The sequence below is a fragment of the Lynx rufus genome, unplaced genomic scaffold, assembly GCF_022079265.1.
Source record: "Lynx rufus isolate CCGP_SWC_20201006 ecotype Redwood Valley unplaced genomic scaffold, mLynRuf1.p SCAF_13, whole genome shotgun sequence".
NCBI classification, from domain to species: domain Eukaryota; kingdom Metazoa; phylum Chordata; class Mammalia; order Carnivora; family Felidae; genus Lynx; species Lynx rufus.
In genome coordinates this window covers 22,147,927-22,171,683 of record NW_025814827.1, presented here as the reverse complement: position 1 = coordinate 22,171,683, position 23,757 = coordinate 22,147,927, and the positions used below count along the sequence as shown (strand labels likewise).

At 36.0% G+C, this 23,757-nt stretch overlaps 1 protein-coding gene across 1 annotated transcript in view; it reads right to left on the bottom strand.

Annotated features, from left to right (window-relative positions):
• WDR72 (WD repeat domain 72) overlaps nt 1–23,757 on the bottom strand; it is a 203,600-nt gene that overhangs the window by 77,798 nt on the left and 102,045 nt on the right. Inside the window, exons 14-16 of the mRNA XM_047074452.1 lie at nt 12,443–13,269; nt 9,735–9,826; nt 5,486–5,565 (exon numbers count right to left, since the gene is read on the bottom strand). Of these exons, the coding sequence (XP_046930408.1) occupies nt 5,486–5,565; nt 9,735–9,826; nt 12,443–13,269 (999 nt within the window). The remainder of the gene's footprint in view (nt 1–5,485; nt 5,566–9,734; nt 9,827–12,442; nt 13,270–23,757) is intronic.

The following is a 23,757-nucleotide window of genomic DNA, read 5'->3' as shown; positions in this document are numbered from 1 at the left end:
AAGATTTTTTTTAAATATATTTTTTAATATTATTACAAATGCTTGGAGTCTTATATAAAACTGACTTAAATAGGTTTCACATAAATTGTAATGCTCCATTCCACTACAATTAGCCTCTGAAACCATTGAAATGCAGATACTAAGCACTGGAACCGAAACCGTCACCCTTCAGCAAACATAAGAGATTCTGGATCCTGAGAAACTTAACAGAAGACCATGGGGGAGGGGAAGGGGGGGTATAGAGTTATAGAGAGGGAGGGAGGCAAACCATAAGAGACTCTTAAATACTGAGAACAAACTGAGGGCTGATGGGGGTGGGGGAAAGGGGAAAGTGGGTGATGGGCATTGAGGAGGGCGCCTGTTGGGATGAGCAATGGGTGTTGTATGGAAACCAATTTGACAATAAATTATATTTAATATAAAAAAATAAAAATAAATTTTTTACACATTGTGAAAAAAATAAATTGCACAGATTTTTAATGGGAAAAAAAAGAGATTCTGAAAGGAAAAGTTGGAAGCAGTTCTTTGTTCTTTCTCCTAAGGTATTTTCATTTCCACCAGAAGGCAAAGAAAATTAATGTGAATGTATTATACTGTTCTTAAAGACAAGTTTAGCTCCTCAAATAATGTCTAGCTCTAAAGCACTGTTTAGCTAAAAACACTTTAACTAGGTTTAATACAGAAAGCTAAAGGCAAGATTTTAAGAATAAATCTCACTAAACTGTGTATATGTGCACATGGTTTTGCACAGTTTAAAATTACTGCAAAGCTTGCCTTCCAGTTACTGTACATGTCCAGCGAAGGATCTGTGATTGGGTGAACCAGGAGGGGAATGCTTGTCACAGGGCATCTAATCCAATGTCTTCATTTTTTTCAATGAAAACCCTGAGACATGACATCCCAAGTTCCACAAAGATATGGTGGACAGGTCTTCTGACCCCTAATTCTGCATCCTTTGTAGTATATGTCCTCCCAAGGTTCTATACTCTCACTCCTCAGTAAAAAGCCAGTGACAATGTACCTTGGCCTCTTCCTGGCAAGATAGGTGACAAGGTCCAGCAGTTAGGTAGAACTCAAGGAAAGCCAAGAGCTGAGTCAGTGAGAGAATAGGAAGGACATCGTTGACCTAGGTGACCCTGGGACACTTTCCCATTATCTTCCTCTGGCTGACGGTTAAACCTTTCCTACAGCCACACCCCAATGCCTGCTCCTCTTCACCTCAAAAGCCTGACCTCTGTCAAGATTACTCATCCACCATTGCCACTGTCCCCTCTGCATTATCCCCAGTCTACCCACAGGATGCCTAGAGCTAGGGCTTTGGGACAGCACCAACTGAGCCTACTGATCTGGAGATGCCGACACCAAAAGCAGAAAAGGCATTCATCTAAATATTTGTTCAGTCTCTTGTAAGTGCTGTGGTAGCACGTGCTATCTCCAGGCTCCAGGGACACTCAGAGAACTTATGCTGATGGCACATGTTCACCGAACTGCCAGGGCAGGATAAAGGCACTTGACTTTTAAATATAGGGAGCTACACAAAAGTCTCAGGGCAGCTTCCTGATCCCTGACCACCCCCCCTGTTCTTGTCTCCTCAAATGCTCATACTCAAATGCTTGGTCAGGTTGTGGAAAAAAAGGCTAATGACAGATGTGATTTTACTATTGCCTATCAAGGCTACTAATACTGCAGTAACTCCTGTCACAGTATAGCCTGTGACATGATGCTTGCTCATGCACATCATGTGACGAAATACTCAACATGGTGATAGCCATTGCACACCATGGTTTCAGCATGCAGTTCTGTATATCACAATACTGGTGAGCCATGGCTGTTAATATCTACCGTGTGATGAGATATATATTAACTATTAGATATGATATTTACTAACATATTATTCCATATTATATTAAGAGAACCATGCTTATTAGGTATGTCATCTGATGGGACAGACAATTATTGATGAACAGTTTTACATCACTGAATTTTTTTCGTTTTAACTCTGTCACACATTTTATTTGATAGCACTGCCTCCAAGATGTGGCAGAAAGAGCTCTGAATCAGAAATGAGAAAGCTCGAGTTTCTGATCCAACTATGACAATTATCACAAAGGCAACTTTTGCCAAGTCATGTACTACTCTGGGACTTCATGTGCTCACTTATAAAACAAAGACTGTGATGGTGGGTGAGGCTATGATGAGAGCTTTCAATCACTGAAACCTGTATGGAATTTGCTTCTGTCTCCACCTATGAATCAGGAGGATACTGAAGGATATCCTGGAATAGATCTGGATTGTGGTCTATCCTTCAAAATGGGCAGTTTGGCCACATGCTCCCATGGGATCATGTCTCCCTTCTCACACTGGGATTACCATACCTGAGGAGCACTTACAATTGCAGTTAGAATGTCCTATACACTGGATATAATATCCTATCACAACTTGGGTCAATATTCTTTCCTAAAAATATACAGGGATGTATGCAATTTCACTGAATGTTCCTAATTACTTTATATAGATTTATATATCATGACCATATTTTTTAACTATTTAATTTGGGGGCTTTTTGACATATTTGTCACTACCAATGCATATTGCAAGAGTAAAGAGTATGAGTATCATTGAATAATAAGAGGAAGCATAAATAATCGAATAAAACATATTAAACCATAATCAGTAGGATACTCAGAACCATAAAACTTAAAAGTGAATACTGAATGGTGTACACCCAATTAGAAACAAACTCAAACACACACTTTGTGCTCAGTGTGAAATCAATACTCAGCATGCCTCCAATCCACAGACAGATGGTACATCTTATAAGCATGTAATAATGTTATCACAGTGGTGATATCTGTGTGTATCTGGTGTATATCTGGTATATCTGTGTGTATCTGGTGTATATCTGGTATACAGTGGGTACTAAATAAATGCCAATGGAATTGAAATAGATTCTGTATTCAAAAGTAGAAAGTGTGGAAAGTAGGCTTTATTGATAATTTCTGACTATCAATACTTAAATCCCTCTAGTATATAAATATAGTAGATACATTTTATAAATAGTAAAGACAGAATTTATTCCAACAAAATATAAAATTTTTAAACAACATTTTATGTAACTTTTTGATTTAAGTAATGAGAGAATTGAAAGCACTATGACTATAAAGCTGTCTTCTAAATGCATATAAATAATTTTCTCTGAAAAGACAGCTATGCAAAGTATTACACCTTTATGTACAGAGGTTTAAGAGAAGGTTTACAAATCCACTGGCTGGAAAGAGACAACCACAAATCTGGGCCACATACTTATTTCTAGAAATACTACTACGCCATAGGCAAGGTAAAAAATTTAATGGTTTTCTACTAAAACTTTGACTCAGTGAAGTTCTGTAAAATAGCAGAGCATCATGAAGACTCGTAAGAGCCCTTGTGTCCTGCTTATGGTTCCAATGTCCAGATTTTCCAGTAGAAAACCATTTTCTCAACACTCAGGTTGACACTGATTTTTCATGTGTTTGCAGCAGCTCCTGGAAAAGCAATACTCCCCAGAGGCCTGGATGTCATGATTTCCCCACTGGTGTTAGATTATAAAATCCAGAGAATTTAGAGAATATCAGCAAATTAGCAACTCTAAAACCTAACTGTTGCTTTTCCAGGATTTCTTTCTTTTTTAACAAAATTTTTAAATTTAATTATTTTATTTGAGAGAGAGAGAGAACATGAGTGGGATAAAGGGGCAGGGGGAAATAGAGAGAGAGAGAGAGAGAGAGAGAGAGAGAGAGAAAGAGAATCTCAAGCATAAAATAAATAATCAACAATTAAACCTATATCCCCGGGTTATTTATCAGGTTAGTGGCAGAGTCAAGAGGAGAGCTTTGAAGCTTAGACTTCCTATAGAGTGAGTAATAAATGTTCTAGTAACATTTGTCGCACTGCCAAACTTTTACACAAGGTCATAGAATCATAGAACCTTAAAGGTCCATTAGTCCAAACTTGTCCAAACCCTATTAAAATTTACTTGAAGGTCAAATGAGCTATTACAAAATATCTTTAGTTAGAGCAATTCAGGATAAATTTTCTGTTAAATTCTTTTCCTTAAGGTTTTTTTCCCCTTGTTGAGGAATTGTTAGGCTGGGGGTAGGAGTGGAAATCTCATCTTTAACAGAGACTCTTAGTGTGGTTACTAATATGCTGGTAAAGTCAACATGTACTAATGTTTATTTGATTGTCACAGAGGCTTTTTGAATAGCTATCCATTCATTCGTTAACTATTATTGACAGGCTGCTGTGACTACTGCTTTTCTGGGTATTGGTGAAGGAGGGGTGAGTGGGACACACCAAGTCCCTGCTCTCAGCAAGTTTCTAGAACAGCAAGAAGACAGAAGGTAAGCAAGCAAAAAAGCAAAGGGTATAATTTCCATTAAAAGCAATTGCAACAAAGAAAGTAAAACTGGGTAATGTGATGGTGACTGGAGGGAAGCATGGGTGGGGAGGGTATGGTGACATTTGGTGGGTAATCAGGGAGGACTTCTCTGAGCAGTTGGCTTTTGAGCAAAGACCTGAATAATGAATGAAAAAATGAGAATTGCTGCCCAAGAGAACAGGCTTGAGGTGGGAATGAGCTTTCTGTATTTTTAAAATAAAATGGTCAATGTGGCTACTTAGAGCATCGGGGGAATGATGAGCAAAGAGGTTAGGTTAGTGGCAAATCATGTATAAACCTGTAGGCCACGGTAAGAAGTTTCAATAGCCATTCCAACTGTGTTTATTTGGTTTTGTGGTGTCAATTCCACAGTGTGTTCTGAGTAACTTACTTGGTTTCCTATAACTAAGAATAAACACTTGTAATTGGAATTATTGCTATGCTTGTTTTGCAAATTTGACATTTCTTAAACTCATGAAGAATAAAGTTCCAATAAATATTCATCTAATCAATGCTCAGATTAGATTTATTGTACAATGTACAAAGCCACTTGGTAAGCTCTTAGGATCCCCAAAAGCCTTATAAGAGATGGAAGGGCTTAAATTGGGCCATGAGGAAGCCAGCTCTCTAAAGCAGCTTACAGATGAGGTACTCTCAAGATAGAAAAATGATTCCTAAGTACACACACCAAATTCTCAAGCTGAGGGACTTTTTTGTCATGGTACAGTTTGAAATCAAATAATAGACAATTCTGCCACAATATGACACTTCAATAGGCATTAAGTTACCTGTAACAACAGGAACATCCCCTCCTCAGGCCCCTCTATTCATACCTCCTAACCTGGTGCATCCTTGCATATGTCTTTTTCCACTTTTTCCCTCAATTATTAGTCTCTGTGTTAGTCCTGTTAAATGAAATGCCTGGGAGGAAATATTTTGTGAGGAGAGCAGTACCCATTTACTGGTTCTCTCAGGTTAAGAGGAGTATGAATGAACCACTCATTGGATAGAAAGGAATAGCAAAGAACTCTTCTAATAACTTCAGGAACATGCACTATATCATACCTGCACAGACTGGTCTCTCCAACAGGAAATTAGCTTCAAAAGTGAAATGTCAGCTTCAGGTATATGGGATTCACTTTTACCTAGAAATACATAGAATACATTTTATAGCTTGAGAGTATTAAAAAATGGATGCTACCCAATGATCTTCAATCCTGGCTGCATGTTAGAATCACCTGGGAAGCATTTTTTTCCACAAACACCAATGTCCAGGTTCCATCTTTCAGAGATTCTGATTTTAGGTCCCAGGGGGGAGAGAAGGGCAAGCATTGGTACTTTGTAAAAGTACCTCAGATGATTTTCATGTATAACCAGAGTCAAGAACCATTTATTAATTTATATGTATTTCTAATGATTATACTAATACATATTCATATCAAATCAAATTCATCTTTATACCTTAAACCCATCTTTGTAGTTTTTGCCAGCAGAATGCAATGACTAATACTCCCACCCAAAACAGATTGCCAAATTTTTACAATTCCTTTCTCATGCAAATAGGTCCTGAAATACTACCTTGCTATGAATCAGTATCTATCACACAGAAATCGTATAAAAGATTTCCTTTGATTTGTCCTTACCCAGTTATACTACTCTGATCAATAGATATAGCACTTATGTTTTAATTTGACTCATTTTGTTATGTATTGTTTCTTTTAAGTTTGCCCTTTTGAATGTCCTTTCTATCTATTTGCCTTAATGTTCAGTGTGAAATTTTAAGAGTGAGCTAGAGCTTGGTTTATTTAAATTGATCGGTAGAGTGTCCAGCAGCCCCCTACACAAAAGAGCACTTAATAAGTGCCTTTTCATTAATTGAAAATGTACATATTATCATCCAAATGAAAAATTGATCAATTAAGGCTTTCTGATGGCTAAAGTATATTATCTAGGTGCCAGATCCTAGGAGTGAGATAAGGAAAAATGATGATGGCTTGCATTGGAGGGAAAATTACTGTAATTGTCTATTTAAATTAATGTATTAATATGTGTTTGAAATTCTGGTATTAACTGTTTAAGTTAGTATTATTCCAGTATGGTTTTCATAGAATCACCATTTTACATATTAATATATGTGTCTGTGTATGTACAAATATCTAATTTATAAATATTTTGTATTTTATATATATTTTATATATCATATTAGTGGTCAATGGAAATGTGATAGAAAATATTGAACATATTTCTATCTTCAGTCAACTGAGAATATTAAAAAAATATATAAGAAACTTCTGACTCATTATTATCATTATTTTTCCCTAAAGGAACATATGATGTGAATTTTAAATGACCAAGATGGGCGCATAAAACATGTAAGTATGATAGAACACTATGATTTTGAAGTCATATTCTCCATTTCTTCAGGAGCACAGCAGGTAAGAGAAAATTTTCTTTTGATCTCTCTCCTTCCCCACCCCCCCTTATTCTGTTGACCTTGTGACTCCACCATCAAAGCTAAGTATGGGTCTCAACTGTAACTACTTACTGGCATCATGGGGTACTTCACAGTGCACTTTAATGTGATGTTAAAATTTTAATATGAGGTAGAAATGAGAGCCAACTTTTCTTGCCAATGTCAGTAAGCTAAAGAATTAATTGCAACATCAGGGGGAAAGATAAAAAGAAAACACCCCAGGCTTACCAATATTACTGAGTCACCATTTTTGCTGACAGAAGTGGGTATTGGTTCCTGTCAACCCTTTAGAATGAGCACCTCAAAGTATTATTTTATTCTCCAGGCTTTGACTGTATTGAATTAATAGCATAAAATGAATCCCTCCTTTCCCTTCACCTCCCATATTCCAGTTATTAAAACACAAAACCATGTTTCCTTAGGACCTAGGTGAATCTTAAATGCTATAAATACGACCTCTAAACACGAGGGAGATTATTTAATAATGACACTAGTTGCTCTTGGCTTTGGCTGGGGCACCTGGAGCCTCCATGGCTCTGGTTAGCAATTCTCTTGGTCTCTGCAGAAACCACTCATATTATGCCTTGAATTCTAATCCCTTTATTAATGTCATAAAAAATTAAAATGAGGATAAATGTCCTGTTAAGGGCTACAGTTTAAGGAGAAGGCAGGCAATCCAGACTGGGACCATTTGAAGGGGACACTGGTTGTAATCATAACTGAGAAGTATACTGACATAATGGAAAGAGCAAGTCATTGGGGTCAGAGTCCTGGCCTCTCTGCTGAACAGCTGTTTGCCTCTGAGTGAGTCATCTAACTTCCCTGAGCCCCAATTTTCCTGAGGGTAAAACAGAGATAGTCCCTCCTACTGTGTGAGATTGTTTATATATTGAGATAATATGTGTAAAATCATTAGCATAATTCTTTGAATATACTAGTTACTCAAAAATTGGAAGCTATTAATAAACTCTCACTTTAAAATATTCAAAATGTTCTTTTCAATAGATTTGAGAGGGCCCCTATGTACCATTGTTCAGGGCATCTTAATGTACTGATCATATACTGTACAACTTTGGAGGCAGAGTGCATGTCAAGTCCAGAATCTCATTCCCATTTTGCAAATGTAGCAAATAAACTTTTAAGGGAGTAAAAGAAATGCCCCAAATTGCATAAGTAGTAAGTGGCAGAACTAGATCTTAAACTTCAAGCATCTATTTTCAAAACCATTGTTCTATTTACTATTTACCCATGAATCCAAAGGTATTTAATTCCTTGAAGGCATTGCTCTGGGAACTGGAGACACAGCAGTGAAAAAAACTGTCATAAATAAATAATAACCCCCATGGAGCTTTCATTTTAGTAGCAGGATGTAGATGGCAAGTGAAAAAAAAAAATATATATATTACATCAGAAAATGAAAAGAATTTTGGAAAACAGTAAAATAGGGAATGGGGTAGAGTGTGCTGGGGAAAAAGGAGGGCACCTTTGTCGATGAGATGGCATTTGAGCAAGAAGGAAGGATGTAAGGTGGAGGTGGGGGGCAGCAGGTTGACCTCTGGAATCTGAGAAAAGAACATTCTAGGGAGTGGAAATAGCCAGTGCAAAGGCCCTATGTTTGGGTAAGAGTAAAAAGTCCAGTGTAGCTGGAGCACGCTCAGCAAGGGGAACCCCAAAGAGATGAAGTCAGGTGAGGGTGTGTGTGCAATGACAGAGGCAGAACAGCCAGGTTATATTGGGCCTTGTCTGCTGTCCTAGAGACTGGCTTTTATTCAGAGTGAAACAGAAGCCACTGAAATGTGTTGAACAAAAGCATGAGGTTCTGACTTAGTTTCTGATAGGTCGTTTTTGCTGCTTGATTGTGAACAGTGTGTGACGCAGGAATAGGAGCACAAGGGTGGTTAGGAGGCTTCTGTTACTGTAGTCCAGGCAGGAGGGGATGAAGTCTCAGGGGTGGTCATGCAGGTAGAGAGAAAGAGAATCTGGAATATATTCTGAAGGTAGAACTAACATGTTTATTATTAAAAGATTGGAATGTGGGGTATGAGAAAAAGGGGAAAGTCAAAACGACACCAAAGTTCTTGGCCTGAACAACTAGACGGGCAGATTTGCCACTTACTGAGATGTCAAAAATTTAGATGTGGCACGTGGGTGGCTCAGTAGGTTAAATGTTCAACTTCAGTTTAGGTTATGATCTCACAGTCTGTGGGTTCAAGCTCCATGTTGGGCTCTGTGCTGACAGCTCAGAGCCTAGGTTCTGCTTCTGATTCTGTGTCTTCCTCTCTCTATGCCCCTATCCCACCCCTGTCTCTCAAAAATAAATAAGCATTAAAATTTTTTTTTAATTTAGAAAAGCAGATTTTGAGGATAAATTAGCGATTTGGCATCAAAAGAAAATATAAGCACTAAGACTATTTCTCAGAAGAATTCGAAGACCACTATAACCTTCTGAAAAAGCTATAAAATTCTCTAATATAATAATCACTTATTTGCTAATAAAGATACTGATGTAATAATCTTTCCCATAAATCACATGTGACCTTAATTTAATAACCAAATATTTCTTTTGCTGAAAAGTTTCAGATTTTCAGGCATTTCAAAGATCATTTGATGAAATTCATCACACTGCATGTCTTATAATGTTATTTATTTTAACAAAAAATCATGTATATTTAAAATACAGGCAGAATATAAAAGTATAGCCATGTGAAATGAAGACTAAATCAAACAATAAATACACGTAATGCTCCTTCTAAATTGTTGAGTGCTATCCAGTTATGGATAGGCAAGTTATTTTATTTCATAGAAGAAAAAAAAATGAGGCTATATCTGTAACTCCCTTACCATTTCGTAAGTAACCATAGAAACTTGAAATATTCGAAATCTCATTCCCGGGAATTCTTGCCTTGTTGTGCACAGATTCCATTTTGAAAGACCTGTGGGGGAAAAAAACAAAGGATATTATTAAAGATGTATGAAAAGTATTTTTAGAAATCAATTGAAGAGTGCACGACCACTTCAAAAAATTCAGGAACTGAACACAGATTATTTTTACCAATGTTGTCCACATTAATGTCTTTGGTAAATCTTTATTTCCCCACTTTGTTCCTACCCGGAACCTTAATCCCTATTGAATTGTGAACCTTAGTTTATACCAGAATTACCTTGTGACTCACTTTTGTAGGAGTCCCACTATGTTAAATCCTGTAATTTGTGGCTAATGCAATGAATTTTTCAATCCTAAAATGTTGATATCTGCCAAAGAGTTCTCCCCAGGTACAGTAAGGACCTGATGGAGGCAGGCTTTACACTAGTGCCAGTGATTTAATCATAGGAACTTTGAGATACTCTTCAGGAATACTCTCATAGGCAGATGGCTCTTTCCTTAAAATGCATTTACGTCATGTACCCAGTTGTTAAGTACACAAGGATTTTCTCAACCTTTACAACCACAGTGAAATGTTAGCGAAACGGCCAAATCTGTTGGAAGGATTTGGTGTGACAAATCCAATACACGTTATTTTGATTTCCTAAAAAATGACATACAGTCCCTGACAGCAGATCAAAGTTGAAGTGACTATTTTACGGAGGCAGTCTCTAATCCTGACACCTCTACTCAATGATTTTTTTCTTAATGAAGAATTTTGTAAAGAATGAACTAATGTATGACAACAATTTTAAGGCCATTTAGTGGAAAGCATGCTGAAAGCCCTTAATTTCCCTTTAGGACACCAGACATATCCTCTACATTCTGTACTTCTTATCAGGAGCAAACTCAGAATGAAAACTTCCAGCAAACAGTAACTCATCAACTTAGTGGGGTCATGATTAAGCAAATATAATTTGTTAGCAGCCTAGTTTTTTAAGAATTTGAAGAAATCTTAGTAGTCACCTATCCCATCCACTTCATATCCTACATGAGGAAAGCCAGGCCCAGAGGGGCTAAGTGACTTGTCCAAAGCGACATGGCTAGTTAAACAACAAAACCAGGATTTATTCCCAGGTTTTCTGGCTTCAGGCTGACGGGATTTTTGTTAACCATATTTAAGTGCTTTGTAATTTTCTTAGTACTAGAAGGGAAAATAAAAGAAGCCTATTTGAAATTTAAATGTGTGTGTATATATTTATAAACAGAAAAAAAGAAAAGAGGAAAATTAAGTATGCAAATCACAGAAATTTACCAATCTGTTTCCTCCCTCTTAAGGCCACAGAACAGAAAATGGGAAATGCTATAGTATAGAATCATTATAATGGAAGGAAGCATAACACTGAATCCTATGTAATCCACATACACTTGCTACCCAACTTGCTAGGTCTACTGAGGGCAGAAACTGTGCCTATTATATAGTGCCTGGCACAGATACATGTTGAACTGAGCTCCTATCACATAACAGAAATGTCAAGGACCATTTACCACCATGTAGTAGGCACTTCAGACAATGTCTCTTCTGTGAAGGCTTTCTGTTGGTTTCATCTCACACTAATTATTCTCTTTACTCTGGCCACCAAAATACTTATCTATACTACAAATATTTTTCTTCATTCCTTTGCCCTACTTCAGTGTTTCTATTTATTTCATGTGTATTATTTGTATCATTTGAATTAGTTCCTATCCAAATAAGACATTTATTTATACTTCCTCTGTAGGCTAGTGCTAAGGATATATTCAGTAAGCACCTGAATTCAATCCTCTAACATCATACAATGAAAAGCTATACTAATTTTAGCAGTGGAAGAGGGTAAACACACAGAGTTAAGTTTAGTAATTAATGCGGCTCTGGAATTAGAATGGAGCTCTGCTTTGAATCAGCCTCTAAGGAGGTGAATTTGTCTTGAAGATAAATTCTCAAGACTCAATGCCCTCATCTTTACAAGGAGCAAATTAATAATACCTATATGCCAGCTTTGCATATTAAATGAAATCATGTAAGTGCTTACATGGTGACTAATAGATATTAAACATGCAAAAAACAATAGCTATTTTTACTAAACTGTACTTTTTGTAAATGAATTACTGATAGCTTCCTCTAGTTTAATACACCAAAGTATAAATTAAATGGTGGGATTTCAGGTATGAAATTTTAAAACTTTTTCTGATGATATATGAAATACATTATTATTGGCATTTACTTAAATGTTCTTTGTTCATATTTAATTCACAGCAAGTAAAATGGATTTCAACGTGTGTATGAATCAATCTATCTATCATCCACCTTTCTATCTACCTATCTATTATTTCATTCATCATCCAACACTATGATTTTACTGGCACATATTATGAAAGCAATATATATTTGTTGAATGAATAAATTTTAAAATATATAGATTTATTGCCAAGATTATCCTCTAATATCAATGAATTAATAGCAAGATTTTTCTTAAATGTGTTTTAAGCTAAAGGAGTTGCTGCATATTTAGTCTTCACTTAGGAGACTAAAAGAAAGGAGGATGGAAAGGAGGGCGGGAGGTTAGAGAGATGAATGAATACAGCAAATAATGATAATTTTTAATGTCCCAAATAACAATAGTCAAAATCTTTATGCATGTCTTACCTGTCAATTCCACATGCCAACTCTAAAGGTGTGTTAACTAACTTATTAACTGCAAATAGTCTGTTCAATAAATAAACTATAGTGTTTAGGGTGTTTGACTCTTGCGAAGAATCACAATTATTTTCCAGTCCTCTTGGCATCCCAACTTGGTTTGGAAGAGTGGATGTGTATTTATTTGACAAGTCCAAAACTTTTTTGGAAAATAAATTTACTTTTGAATAGTCTTTTTTCATTTCGGCATTGCATAAATCCCAACCCGGCAGCATCAATGAGAAGTGATCTTCATTTGAGGCAAGTCCTAAAGAAACAGAACCCTGAAGCTTTGAAATATCTAGATGCTTAATGCACAGATTATCAAATTCTTTATCTACTCCCCACGGCAAAAAGCAAGAGAGGAACAATTTAGCCGTGTCTATCGTGATGTTGGCATCCACTTTTCTTGATGGCTTGGGGTGCATCTTTTTGGAGTTCTTTATTTTCTTTTGCCTTTTAATGCCTTCATTATCTCCTAAGGATTTGGCAGTATTCTCTCCCTGGGCTGGGTTCTCACTGACAGGCTTGGCTTGTGCCTCTGCTGAGAGAGAACCAGAGGCAGTTTTATTTCTTTTCAGAGTCAGTGTTTTCTTCTCAACTGTGCTTTTGGCTCTTCTCAGGATCTCACTACCATAGAATGAATTGGAAGGGTCAACGTCACAGACTGGAGTTGGCAGCAAAAGTTCAACAAGGTTTTCCAGATCAAATAGAAGGATATGAAAGCCAATGTCACTCCATCTTGTCTTCACAGGCAAGACATTAAAAGGTCCTGAGAAAGGCTTGACATCAGCAACCTAAAGGAGATTTAAAAAAATATATGTGTGTCAAAGTTCTTATTTTTAAGTGATTTTATTAAAGTGTCTATGATATTAAAATGGCATAAAAAGAAAGTATTAAGTAGCAGTACAACTAAAGGCAAGTCATTTCAATTTTTTTTGTCTTAGCTCTAAACATTCCCCTCTAAATTAAACATTCTATATTCTAATATTTCATAAAAAGTTATTTTTTCTTCCTAAGACTTTTATTTTTCCTCTTAAAAAATGTGAATTAGGCCTATGGAGTAAGATGGCATCAGATTTATGTCCTCTAATATATGATTTCATGTTTTCTATCAGCATAGCCATGAATATACAACAGGGAAAAAGTGGGTTTGAAAATTAAGGAGAAAAATAGAACATCTGCAAGAATTTAGGAAGTCTTGACAAGAATTTTCTCACCAAATTTGTTTAAAATTTTAAATATTTGGAAGTAACCTAAATGTTAACCAACATCATATAACTATTTTTTTGTAAGCTTTGCCTAACAAACTTGCATTTATTATTTCTCTGCCTAAAATGATTTTGCCCAAAATATTGGCATGGTGGGCTCTCATACTTCAGTTATGTTTCTGTTCATTAAGAGGCCTTCCTTGAGTGCCCTCTCCCCTCACACCCATTAGTCTCCATCCTCTTCCTTGTTTTTTTTCTTCCTAGTACCTCTGGTTACCTTGTATAACATAAAATATTATTTGTTTACTGTATATTTTCCCCAGTAGCATTCAGACTCCACCTTTGCAGGAATTCTGTGCATTGTTTTGCCCCCAAGGCCTATAAAATGATGCTGCTATACAGTTACTAAGGGACTCAGTCAGTATGTGTTGAATGAATGATTAACGTATGTATGCAATGGAATACCATTAAAATATTTTAAATGTTTAAAAATTTTTATTTTAGAGAGAGAGAGAGAGAAAACAAATGGGGAGAGGGGAAGAGAGAGAGAGAGAGAGAGAGAGAGAGAGAGAGAGTATTAAGTAGGCTCTGCACTGAGCAGGGAGCCCAAAGTGGGGCTCTGTCTCACTACTGTGAGATCATGACCTGAAATCAAGAGTCGGATGCTTAACTGACTGAGCCACCCAAGTGCCTCAACATTAAAATATTTTAAAATGATGATGTAAAACTTTATTTATTGAGGAAAAAATGTGCTGTGTGCTCTGTTAAGCAGAAAAAATAATCCTCCTTTTGTAAAACTACGTGTGTGTGACTATATAATTGTATATATTGATATAAATATACATAAGTATATGTATATATACACATATATTTAAAACATATTTATATATTTTATATAATATATAAATAAATGTATGCATACATTATGTACAGTTAATATATATAGTCAACATATATATAATATGTAGTCACACACACGCTATATATATAAAATATATGTTTTATATACAGTCATAAAAGGCATGAACCAAAATTAACAATAGTTAATTGGAAAGAGAGAATTAAAAGGGTTTTTATACCTTAGGGGTTTTTTGCAATTTTTTGCAGTGATATCTTTAATTTATGACCATAAAAAAGAAAGCTTAAAAAACCAACCATTAAAACAATTTAAAGGTGAAAAAAATGGGACAAATTAAAAAAAATAAATGTATTTCCATTAATAAGTACAAAGTTTAGTATAATTATTAATAAACGATTTTTGCAAATCAAAATATAGTACCATACAGTTTGAAAAATGAGCAAGTAACATCAATAGCAATTCACAAAAATAACATCCAAATTAAAGTAGAAAAAGAAAAAAAAGATAAAACGTTTACTACCAGTAGTAACCAAAATGTGAAACTAAAATAGTAATAGCATTCATTACCTACTAATTTGGCAAAGAAGGCTTCTTACATTATTTATTATTATGTAATGTTTAGTACATACAAAATAACATGTAAGCCATTAATTTAGTTCTTTTAGGACCTAACATCAATGTTGTATATGAAGAAACATGGGCATAGCTATATAGCATCATTATTCATAATTGCCCCAGACTAGAAGCAACCTAAATGCCCACCGACAATGGAATGAATAGAGACATTGTGATGTATCCAGGCAATGAAAAAATAAGCAACAGTGAAAATGACAAAACTATAGACATTCAACAACGTGGAGAATGTGTGATTCTACCAGCATAATGTTGACCAAAGAAGCCAGACACAAAATAATTAACCGTATGACTTTATTCATGTTAAGTTTGAAGAAAACAGGGGCAGGGGCACCTGGGTGGCTCAGTCATTTAAGCAACCTACTTTTGATTTAGGCGCAGATCATGATCTGGAGACTGGTCATGAGATGAAGCCCCAAGTTGGGCTCCATGCTGGGCATGGAACTTGCTTAAGATTCTTTCTTTTGCCCCTCTGTCCACTGCCCCTCCCCCACTCTCTCAATAAACAAACAAAAAAAAATAGAGGAAAAACACCCTAGGGTTTAAGGATGTATGCACAGATATTAAATCTATAAGGATAGTAGTTACTTTTTGAGGATAAGAAGGACATAGTTTCTACAGTGCTGAATATTTTATTACTTAATCTACGTAGTGATTTACGTAGTGATTATGTAGGTGTCTGCTTTGAGGTAATTCATTGTGCTACATTTTTGTCCTATGTTATTTTTTCTATAGTTTATACGTTGCATAGTAAATAATGCTTATGAAATATTAAAGGAATGTTAACAAAGTGCCCCCATCCAACTAAAAAATAGAACCAGACCTGATTCTATACCCTTGACTACTTTCAGAGGTAACCAATATCTTGAATTTCATGTTTATGATTTCTTTGGTTTTATTTATTTATTCATTCATTCATTCATTCATTTATTTAATGTCTATTTATTTTTGAGAGAGGGGAGAGGTGGAGAGAGAGGAAGGCACAGAATCTGAAGCAGGCTCCAGGTTCTGAGCTGTCAACACAGAGCTAGATGCGGGGCTTGAACTCCCGGACCTTGAGATCATAACCTGAGCTGAAGTTGGACACTTAACCAACTGAGCCCCCCAGGCGTCCCTCTTTGGTTTCATTTAATGTCTTAACCTTAAATAGTCCAACTGACTATTTTTTTTTGGTTTTTTGAATTTTGATATAAATATTAACATTTTTTCCAATTTGCTTTATTATGCTGAAATTTATATTTCTAGGATTTGATGATTATAGCTGTAGTTCTTTCATTTTTGCTGCTGTAAAATATTATGCTATATGATAATACAGTTTATGTATCTATTGTTTTTAAGTGGCCATTTAAATTATTTGCAAGATTTACTATTGCAAAAAGAAAAAAAAAGCTACAGTGTGAATATTCTTCTGGTAAAGACTTCTGGTTCACATTTGCAAAAATTTCTAGAGTGACAGTGATAATTCATAAGACATGCACTTCTTTAACTAGGAGATTATCCCAAATTCTTCTTCCAAGTGATTTGTACCAATCTGTGAATCTCAGTACCATTGTATGATGAGTTTCCCTATGCCACATCATCATTAATACAGGATCTTATTTTTGTCAATATAGGGGGTATAATTTGGTATCCCTTGTAGTTTTAATTTTCATTTCTTTAATTATTACCATTAACTGAGTATCAAGGCAATAGTTCATTGGCCTTTTCATGATTGTTCTATAAAGTATCTACCTATGGCTTTTGTAAACCTTCTATTTATCATTTTCTTATTGATTTTAGGGTTATGTATTTATTCCAGAAGTTATCTTTTGCTGGTTATGTGATCCACATACCTTCTATTTGTGGCTTGTCTTTACATTATTTTTTAAAAGTGTTCTCTGATAAACATTGAGTTCCTATTTTACTACTGTCAAACTTAGGAAACATTTACTTTAAAGATTTTACTTTCTGTGTCTTCTTTACAAAGAAAAATGAAAACTTTCCCTATTCAGAGGAAATAAAAACATTCGCATATACTTATCCCAAAATTTAAAGTTTCACACACTTTTTGATTCTTTAATACTTTTTCATTTTTGTGGTGTGCTTACTCTAGGAAATTATTTTCATACTTTTTACCTTGATATCCAATATTCCAATATCATTTGTGAATCTCTTCTTTTCTCACTGATCTGCTGCCTGGGACTTGAATCAATTTACCTAGGACTCAGGACATTCCATAGTATCCATAGCTTTACAAAAAGACTTCAGATCGGGTGGATAGGTTCTCCTATCTTGTTCTTCCTATGATCTTTTATTCTTTCATATAAATTTGAGGATGCTTGTCAAGTTCCAGATTGTATCTCACGCTTACTTAGACCATGCTTAATTTCTTTTGCTCGTTTAATGATTGTTCAGAGGGATGTTTATATTATTTGCTTATCATTTTTTTAAAACTTTCTGTAGCTATGGGTCTGTTTTCATTTCTGATATTAGTTTGTTGCTTCTGTTGTTTTTTTTCTTGCCAGAAGTTTGTCAATTTTTTTTTGTTTTTTAAATATGAAATTTATAGTCAAATTGGTTTCCATACAACACCCAGTGCTCATCCCAACAGGTGCCCTCCTCAATGCTCATTGCCCACCCTCCCCTCCCTCCCACCCCCGTCAACCGTCAGTTTGTTCTCAGTTTTTAAGAGTCTCTTATGTTTTAGCTTCCTCCCTCTCTGACCTCTTTTTTTTTTTCCTTCCCCTCCCCCATGGTCTTCTGTTAGTTTCTCAGGATCCACAAAGAAGTTTGTCAATTTTGATATTCTTTTCAAAGAATCAAATTTTGACTTTGTAGATCATCTCAATGGAATAATGTTTTTCTTGGAAGGTCACTTCACTGAGTATACTATTTTAATTGGACTTGTTTTCTCACAGCATTTTTGAAGGCATTATTCTGTAGTCTTTTGGTTTCCTTTGATGCGGTTGAGGTGTCAGCTGGTAGTCACTCCATCTGTCTTTTCTCTGCTGCTTTTTAGATCTTTTTGTCTTTAATATTCTGCATAGAGTCATGGAATCACTAGAATTCTTTTTAGGTGGGGATGCTTTCCCCCAATCCTACATTGTATCTGAGTATTCCTATCTTTAATTTTGTTAAGTTCTCAGACTTACCTTTTTGCATATTTTTTCTATCCATCCCGTGAACTCTGTACAGGACTTTGATGAGCTGGCTGTTTGTCAGACACTCTATCTTTTTTCATTTTTTTTTAAATCTCTGTGTCTTTCTGTGCCACATGCTGAGCATCACTTCAGAATTCTCTTTTATCTTGCCTATTTTCTTCTTACCTGTCTCTACTATCACATTTAATTCCCCCTTGAGTTTTTAATTTTGATTTTTGCATTTTAATCTCTATAAGTTCTATTTGGTCCCTTTAAAAAACACATTTTTACAGTTATTTCTTACTCATATTTTTAAACCTTTATTTTTATTAATTTATTTTTTAATGTTTATTTCTTTATTTATTTTGAGAGAGAAAGAGAGAGAGAGAGCAAGCAGGGGAGGGGCAGAGAGAGAGGAAGAGAATCCCAAGCAGGCTCCACACTTTGTGTGGAGCCTGATGTGGGGCTCAAACCCACCAACTGTGAGATCATGACCTGAGCCGAAACCAAGAGTCGGACACTTAACAGAGCCACCCAGGAGCCCTGCTTTTTTTTTTTTTTTTTAAGTACTTATTTTTGTATGGTGTATCTGTAATTCCTATTTTTAAAATCTTTGTGTGACTCTGCTTTTTGATTTTGCTGGTGCTTTTCTGTTTCCTTATATTTTGTAACTGTGTGTATGCATGCGTGAAACGTTATCAGTGAGAATCCTTTGAGTCATGGGTTGAAGATGCATTCTTCAAAAGAGATTCTGTATCTGTGACTGTCAGATACCCAGGGAGTATAAATGTTTATTAGCCCCACTGATAGATAAAAATTGGGTTTGTAAATAGTGTCAAAAAATAAAATTCAGTAGCTCCTCCTTATCCATAGTGTATATGTTCCAAAGACTCCTAGTAGATGCCTGAAATCACAGATTGCACTGAAACCTGTATTTACTGTTTCCCTATGCATACATACCTATGATAAAGTTTAATTTGTAAGTTAGGCACAGGAAGAGATTAATGGTAATAACTAATAATAAAATAGAACTTTAGAAGAATATATTGCAATAAAAGTTATGTGAATGTGGTCCCTCTCTGAAAATCTCTTATTGTACAGTACTCACCCTACTTCTTGTGATAATGTGAAATGATAAAATGCCTAGAGAGGAAGTAAAATGAGGCAAATGACATAGGCACTGTGGCATAGTTTGAGGTTACCGTTGACTTTCTGATAATATGTCAGGAGAAGGATCATCTGCTTCTGAACCATGGGTAAGTGAAACCACGGATGAGGGAGGAAGTACTGTATTTCGTTTCAATAAGCAATAGAGAAAATGGGTGCTCTGTTACATTATACAATGGGTGTAAGTTGGTACCTCTTTTATGAAAGGCAATTGGTGCAGTGTATCAACAACTTTAAAATATATATACCATTTGGAGCACCTGGGTCCCTCAGTTGGTTAAGCATCTGACTCTTGATTTTGGCTCATGATCTCATGGTTCATGAGATCGAACTCTGTATCCAGCTATTTGCTGACACCATGGAGCTTGCTTGGGATTCTCTCTCTCCCTCTCTCTCTGACCCTCCCCTGCTCTTCTGTGTGCATGCATGCATGATCTCTCTTTCTCTCTCTCTCTCTCTCTCTCAAAATAAATAAACTTTTAAAAAACATATTATATACCACTGAATATAGAAATTCTTTTAAAAATGATTTATTCTAAGTGTCAAATTACAAAGATACACAAAATTACATGAGAAAGAATATTCATTGTAGAACTTTCTATAGCAATAAGCTGAAAATAAATGTCCCATAGTATAGATTTGGCTAAATATATTATGATATCTGCACACATTAAAATACTAAGCAGCTCTTAAAAAGAGTTTTTGTATATAATGCCATGGCAAGAAATTCACATATATTTTCTATGGAAAAATACCTAGATTTAAAAGGCACAATTCCATTTTTAATAAAATTGCAGAGATTTCTTAACATCTCCTTTTAATTTGTCTATTTTTTTAAAGATTTTATTTTTAAGTAATCTCTACACCCAACATGGGGCTTGAACTCACAACCTCGAGATTAAGAGCTGTATGCTCTACCAACTGAGCTAGCCAGGTGCCCCTTGATTATATAGATTTTTCAAATTTCTACAAAAACCTGCATTTTTACCATACTAAACAAAATTATATTTGAAAAGTAATAAGGCTACCTAGATGTTTTTAACATTGTGCTTTACTCCCCCCAAAATACATTAACCAGATTAAATTTAGAAGCGTAAGAAGATTTACTAGATAAATAATCAAAGGTTAATATTTTAGGTATATAAACAACTCATAAAAATTAATAGTAAAATACTAATATTTCAAGAAATAAAATGAGCAATAAAACCAAAAATATCACAGCGGGGCATAGTATTTAAGCCATTTGTCTCAATAAAAAGGAAACAAGTAGGGGCGCCTGGGTGGCGCAGTCGGTTAAGCGTCCGACTTCAGCCAGGTCACGATCTCGCGGTCCGTGAGTTCGAGCCCCGCGTCGGGCTCTGGGCTGATGGCTCGGAGCCTGGAGCCTGTTTCCGATTCTGTGTCTCCCTCTCCCTCTGCCCCTCCCCCGTTCATGCTCTGTCTCTCTCTGTCCCAAAAATAAATAAACGTTAAAAAAAATTTAAAAAAAAAAAAAAAAAAAAAAAAGGAAACAAGTATAAAATTTTACATATTATACTGGTTTTGAACCCTTAAATTTGCTAAAATTTTCTCAAACTTATAACAAACCAAAAGCAGAGTATCCCATGCTGTTCAGTGTTCATTTTAACAGGACTCTGATGACATCTAGATGGCCTTCTTCTTTTTCCAAAACATGATGACATGTATCAAGAGTCTTAAAAACATTCAGTATCATTTTCTCTAACTGAGATGCACGTGTTCTTGGAGGCTACCATTCCCAGATCCATGTTTTGGGTTTATTTCTGTTTCTGTTCATTCAGCAGACATTCAGGAGGTTCTTGCTGGGTGCCTACTGAGTAGAACCTGGTATGAGTAGCTGTCCACAGAATACAGAACAAGACTCAGCATCTGCAAAGATGCAGCTCCCACTTTTTACACTCAGAGGGGAGAGAGGTAGGTCCCAGCAAGAACGACATAGCTAGGATAAGGACAAAGTAAGGACAAATGTAGGAAACTACGAAGGTCTGGAGCAGGTACCTCACATCCGGCCTTGATAACACAAGGAGTCTAAGCAGAAGTGACAACAGACTGCAATCTGAAAGATTCAGAAGAAATGAACTAAAGAAAAATGCAAGACCAGGTACTCTAGGCAAAGAGAAAAACATGAGAGGACCCCTGGAGTGATGGCTGGAGGAGGGGTGAGGATACGTGTAGAGAGCATGCACTGTGGCAATTTTAGTACTCCTGGAGAGCAGAATGTGGGAGTGGTGGATGAGCCAGACAGGACAGGAGCCAGATTACATTAAAGCCTTGCAAACTCTGTTGAGTCTCAGATTTATTCTAATCGCAGTTATGAGCCTCAAAGGGGTGTTTAAGCGAAGAAGTCACCTATTAACAAACTGTAGCTATGATTACTTATGAATTATGGGTTAATCAAGCATGTGGAAGACAGACTGCCACACTCCTATGTAGCTCCACTTCCCCAAAGCTATAATCTCTGGCCAGTGTCTAGACTCCTCAATTACTAGGACAATCAAAATCGTAGCCATGATTCTAGCAATATGACATGTTCCCTGGTCTGGTCTTCTCCTTGTATTTTGTGATCCATACAGCCAAAATAGACCAATTGCACTGCTGTAAACAAAGATCCTACATTTCTGTCCCTAAATATGATCACCTTAAGCCTCAGAAGCAACTGGACACTTTAGAAAATTTTCAAATCATAAACATTATTCCAATTTTTTTTAACATACAACAAAGTTGGTTTTCATTTGGAAACAAGTCAATTTTGGGGCGCCTGGGTGGCGCAGTCGGTTAAGCGTCCGACTTCAGCCAGGTCACGATCTCGCGGTCCGTGAGTTCGAGCCCCGCGTCAGGCTCTGGGCTGATGGCTCAGAGCCTGGAGCCTGTTTCCGATTCTGTGTCTCCCTCTCTCTCTGCCCCTCCCCCGTTCATGCTCTGTCTCTCTCTGTCCCAAAAATAAATAAAAAAAAAAAACAAAAAAAAACCGTTGGAAACAAGTCAATTTAGATTATAAGTATAAAACGTTGCTATATTTTAAATTATTGAATATTATAATTCTATAATTATAATTCTATAATCATCATTGTTTAAAAATTTTTAAACCTTGGGGCACCTGGGCGGTTCATTCGGTTAAGTGTCCCAACTCCTGATTTCTGCTCAGGTCATGATCTCATGGTCCATGAGTTGGAGCCCCACATCTGGCTTCGCACTGTCAGTGCTTGGAATTCTCTCTCCCCCTCTGCCCCCTCCCCTGCTCATGCTGTCTCTCACTGCCTCAAAGTCATGTCACCAAAGGACTTTAAAAACAATATTAGCATCATTTTGAACCTAAGTAATATGGAGTGACAACAAATGCCAATAATAATAATTCTTGTTTTCACATTAATAGATTGGACATGCACAATTTTTAGTAATGTTTAGCAAAGGCTATAAAAAATGTTAACCTTATTTATATTCGTATTTGTATGGTAGTATATATACTATATATTCCACAAATGCAGATTCTATTCAAAGTAGAATGCTAAATCATGACTGAATATTGTGCAAAAATATAATTATGTTACTTTTAGAATGATAAAGTCTATATAAACTATCATTTTAACAGAACTGTTTTAGAGACATTCATCAGTCTGATTACAATTAAAAAGTCTAGAGCAAGTAACTACATATGAAAAGTATTTCATTCAATCTATGGCGCTGCAAAAATGTACGGGCTAAATATAAATTTTAAGTTATTAGTTCATGTATTGTTTATAGAATGCCTTGTGATTGCCTGACAGTTTCCCAAAATGTGTTGTCCAGGCTTTGCACACATGGAGAAGGTGCTAGTATTTTCCCAAACATCCCATCGCTTTTTGTTCCACTGTTTGAAGTTCCAGGTTGAAGCAGGACAGGTGTTGTTAACAATCAGGACAGTGAGAGGGTAGTACTAAGGGACAATGGTCCATTCCAACCTCTGAACTTTGTGAGCCTGGGGAGTAAAATGGTATTGATATATCTACATGTGAATGCTCTAAACAGCAGGTGGGGAGTAGGAAGAGGCACACAGAGCCCAGCTCTTTGTTTGAGTACACAGACTTTGGGAAAAGCTACTGAGTCAGAAAGTCTGCAAGTAGAATCCCAGATGGCCAGCGGAACACAAATTATTCTTCCACTACCCGCAAGAACCCAAATAAATGACAAGTAAAACTAAGGTCAACAACACAAATTCAAACTCTCAACAACCTAATATACACATAAAAAGGAGAAGCAAAAAGACCCAAAAGTTTAGGGGGAAAAAATGTAATAAATGTT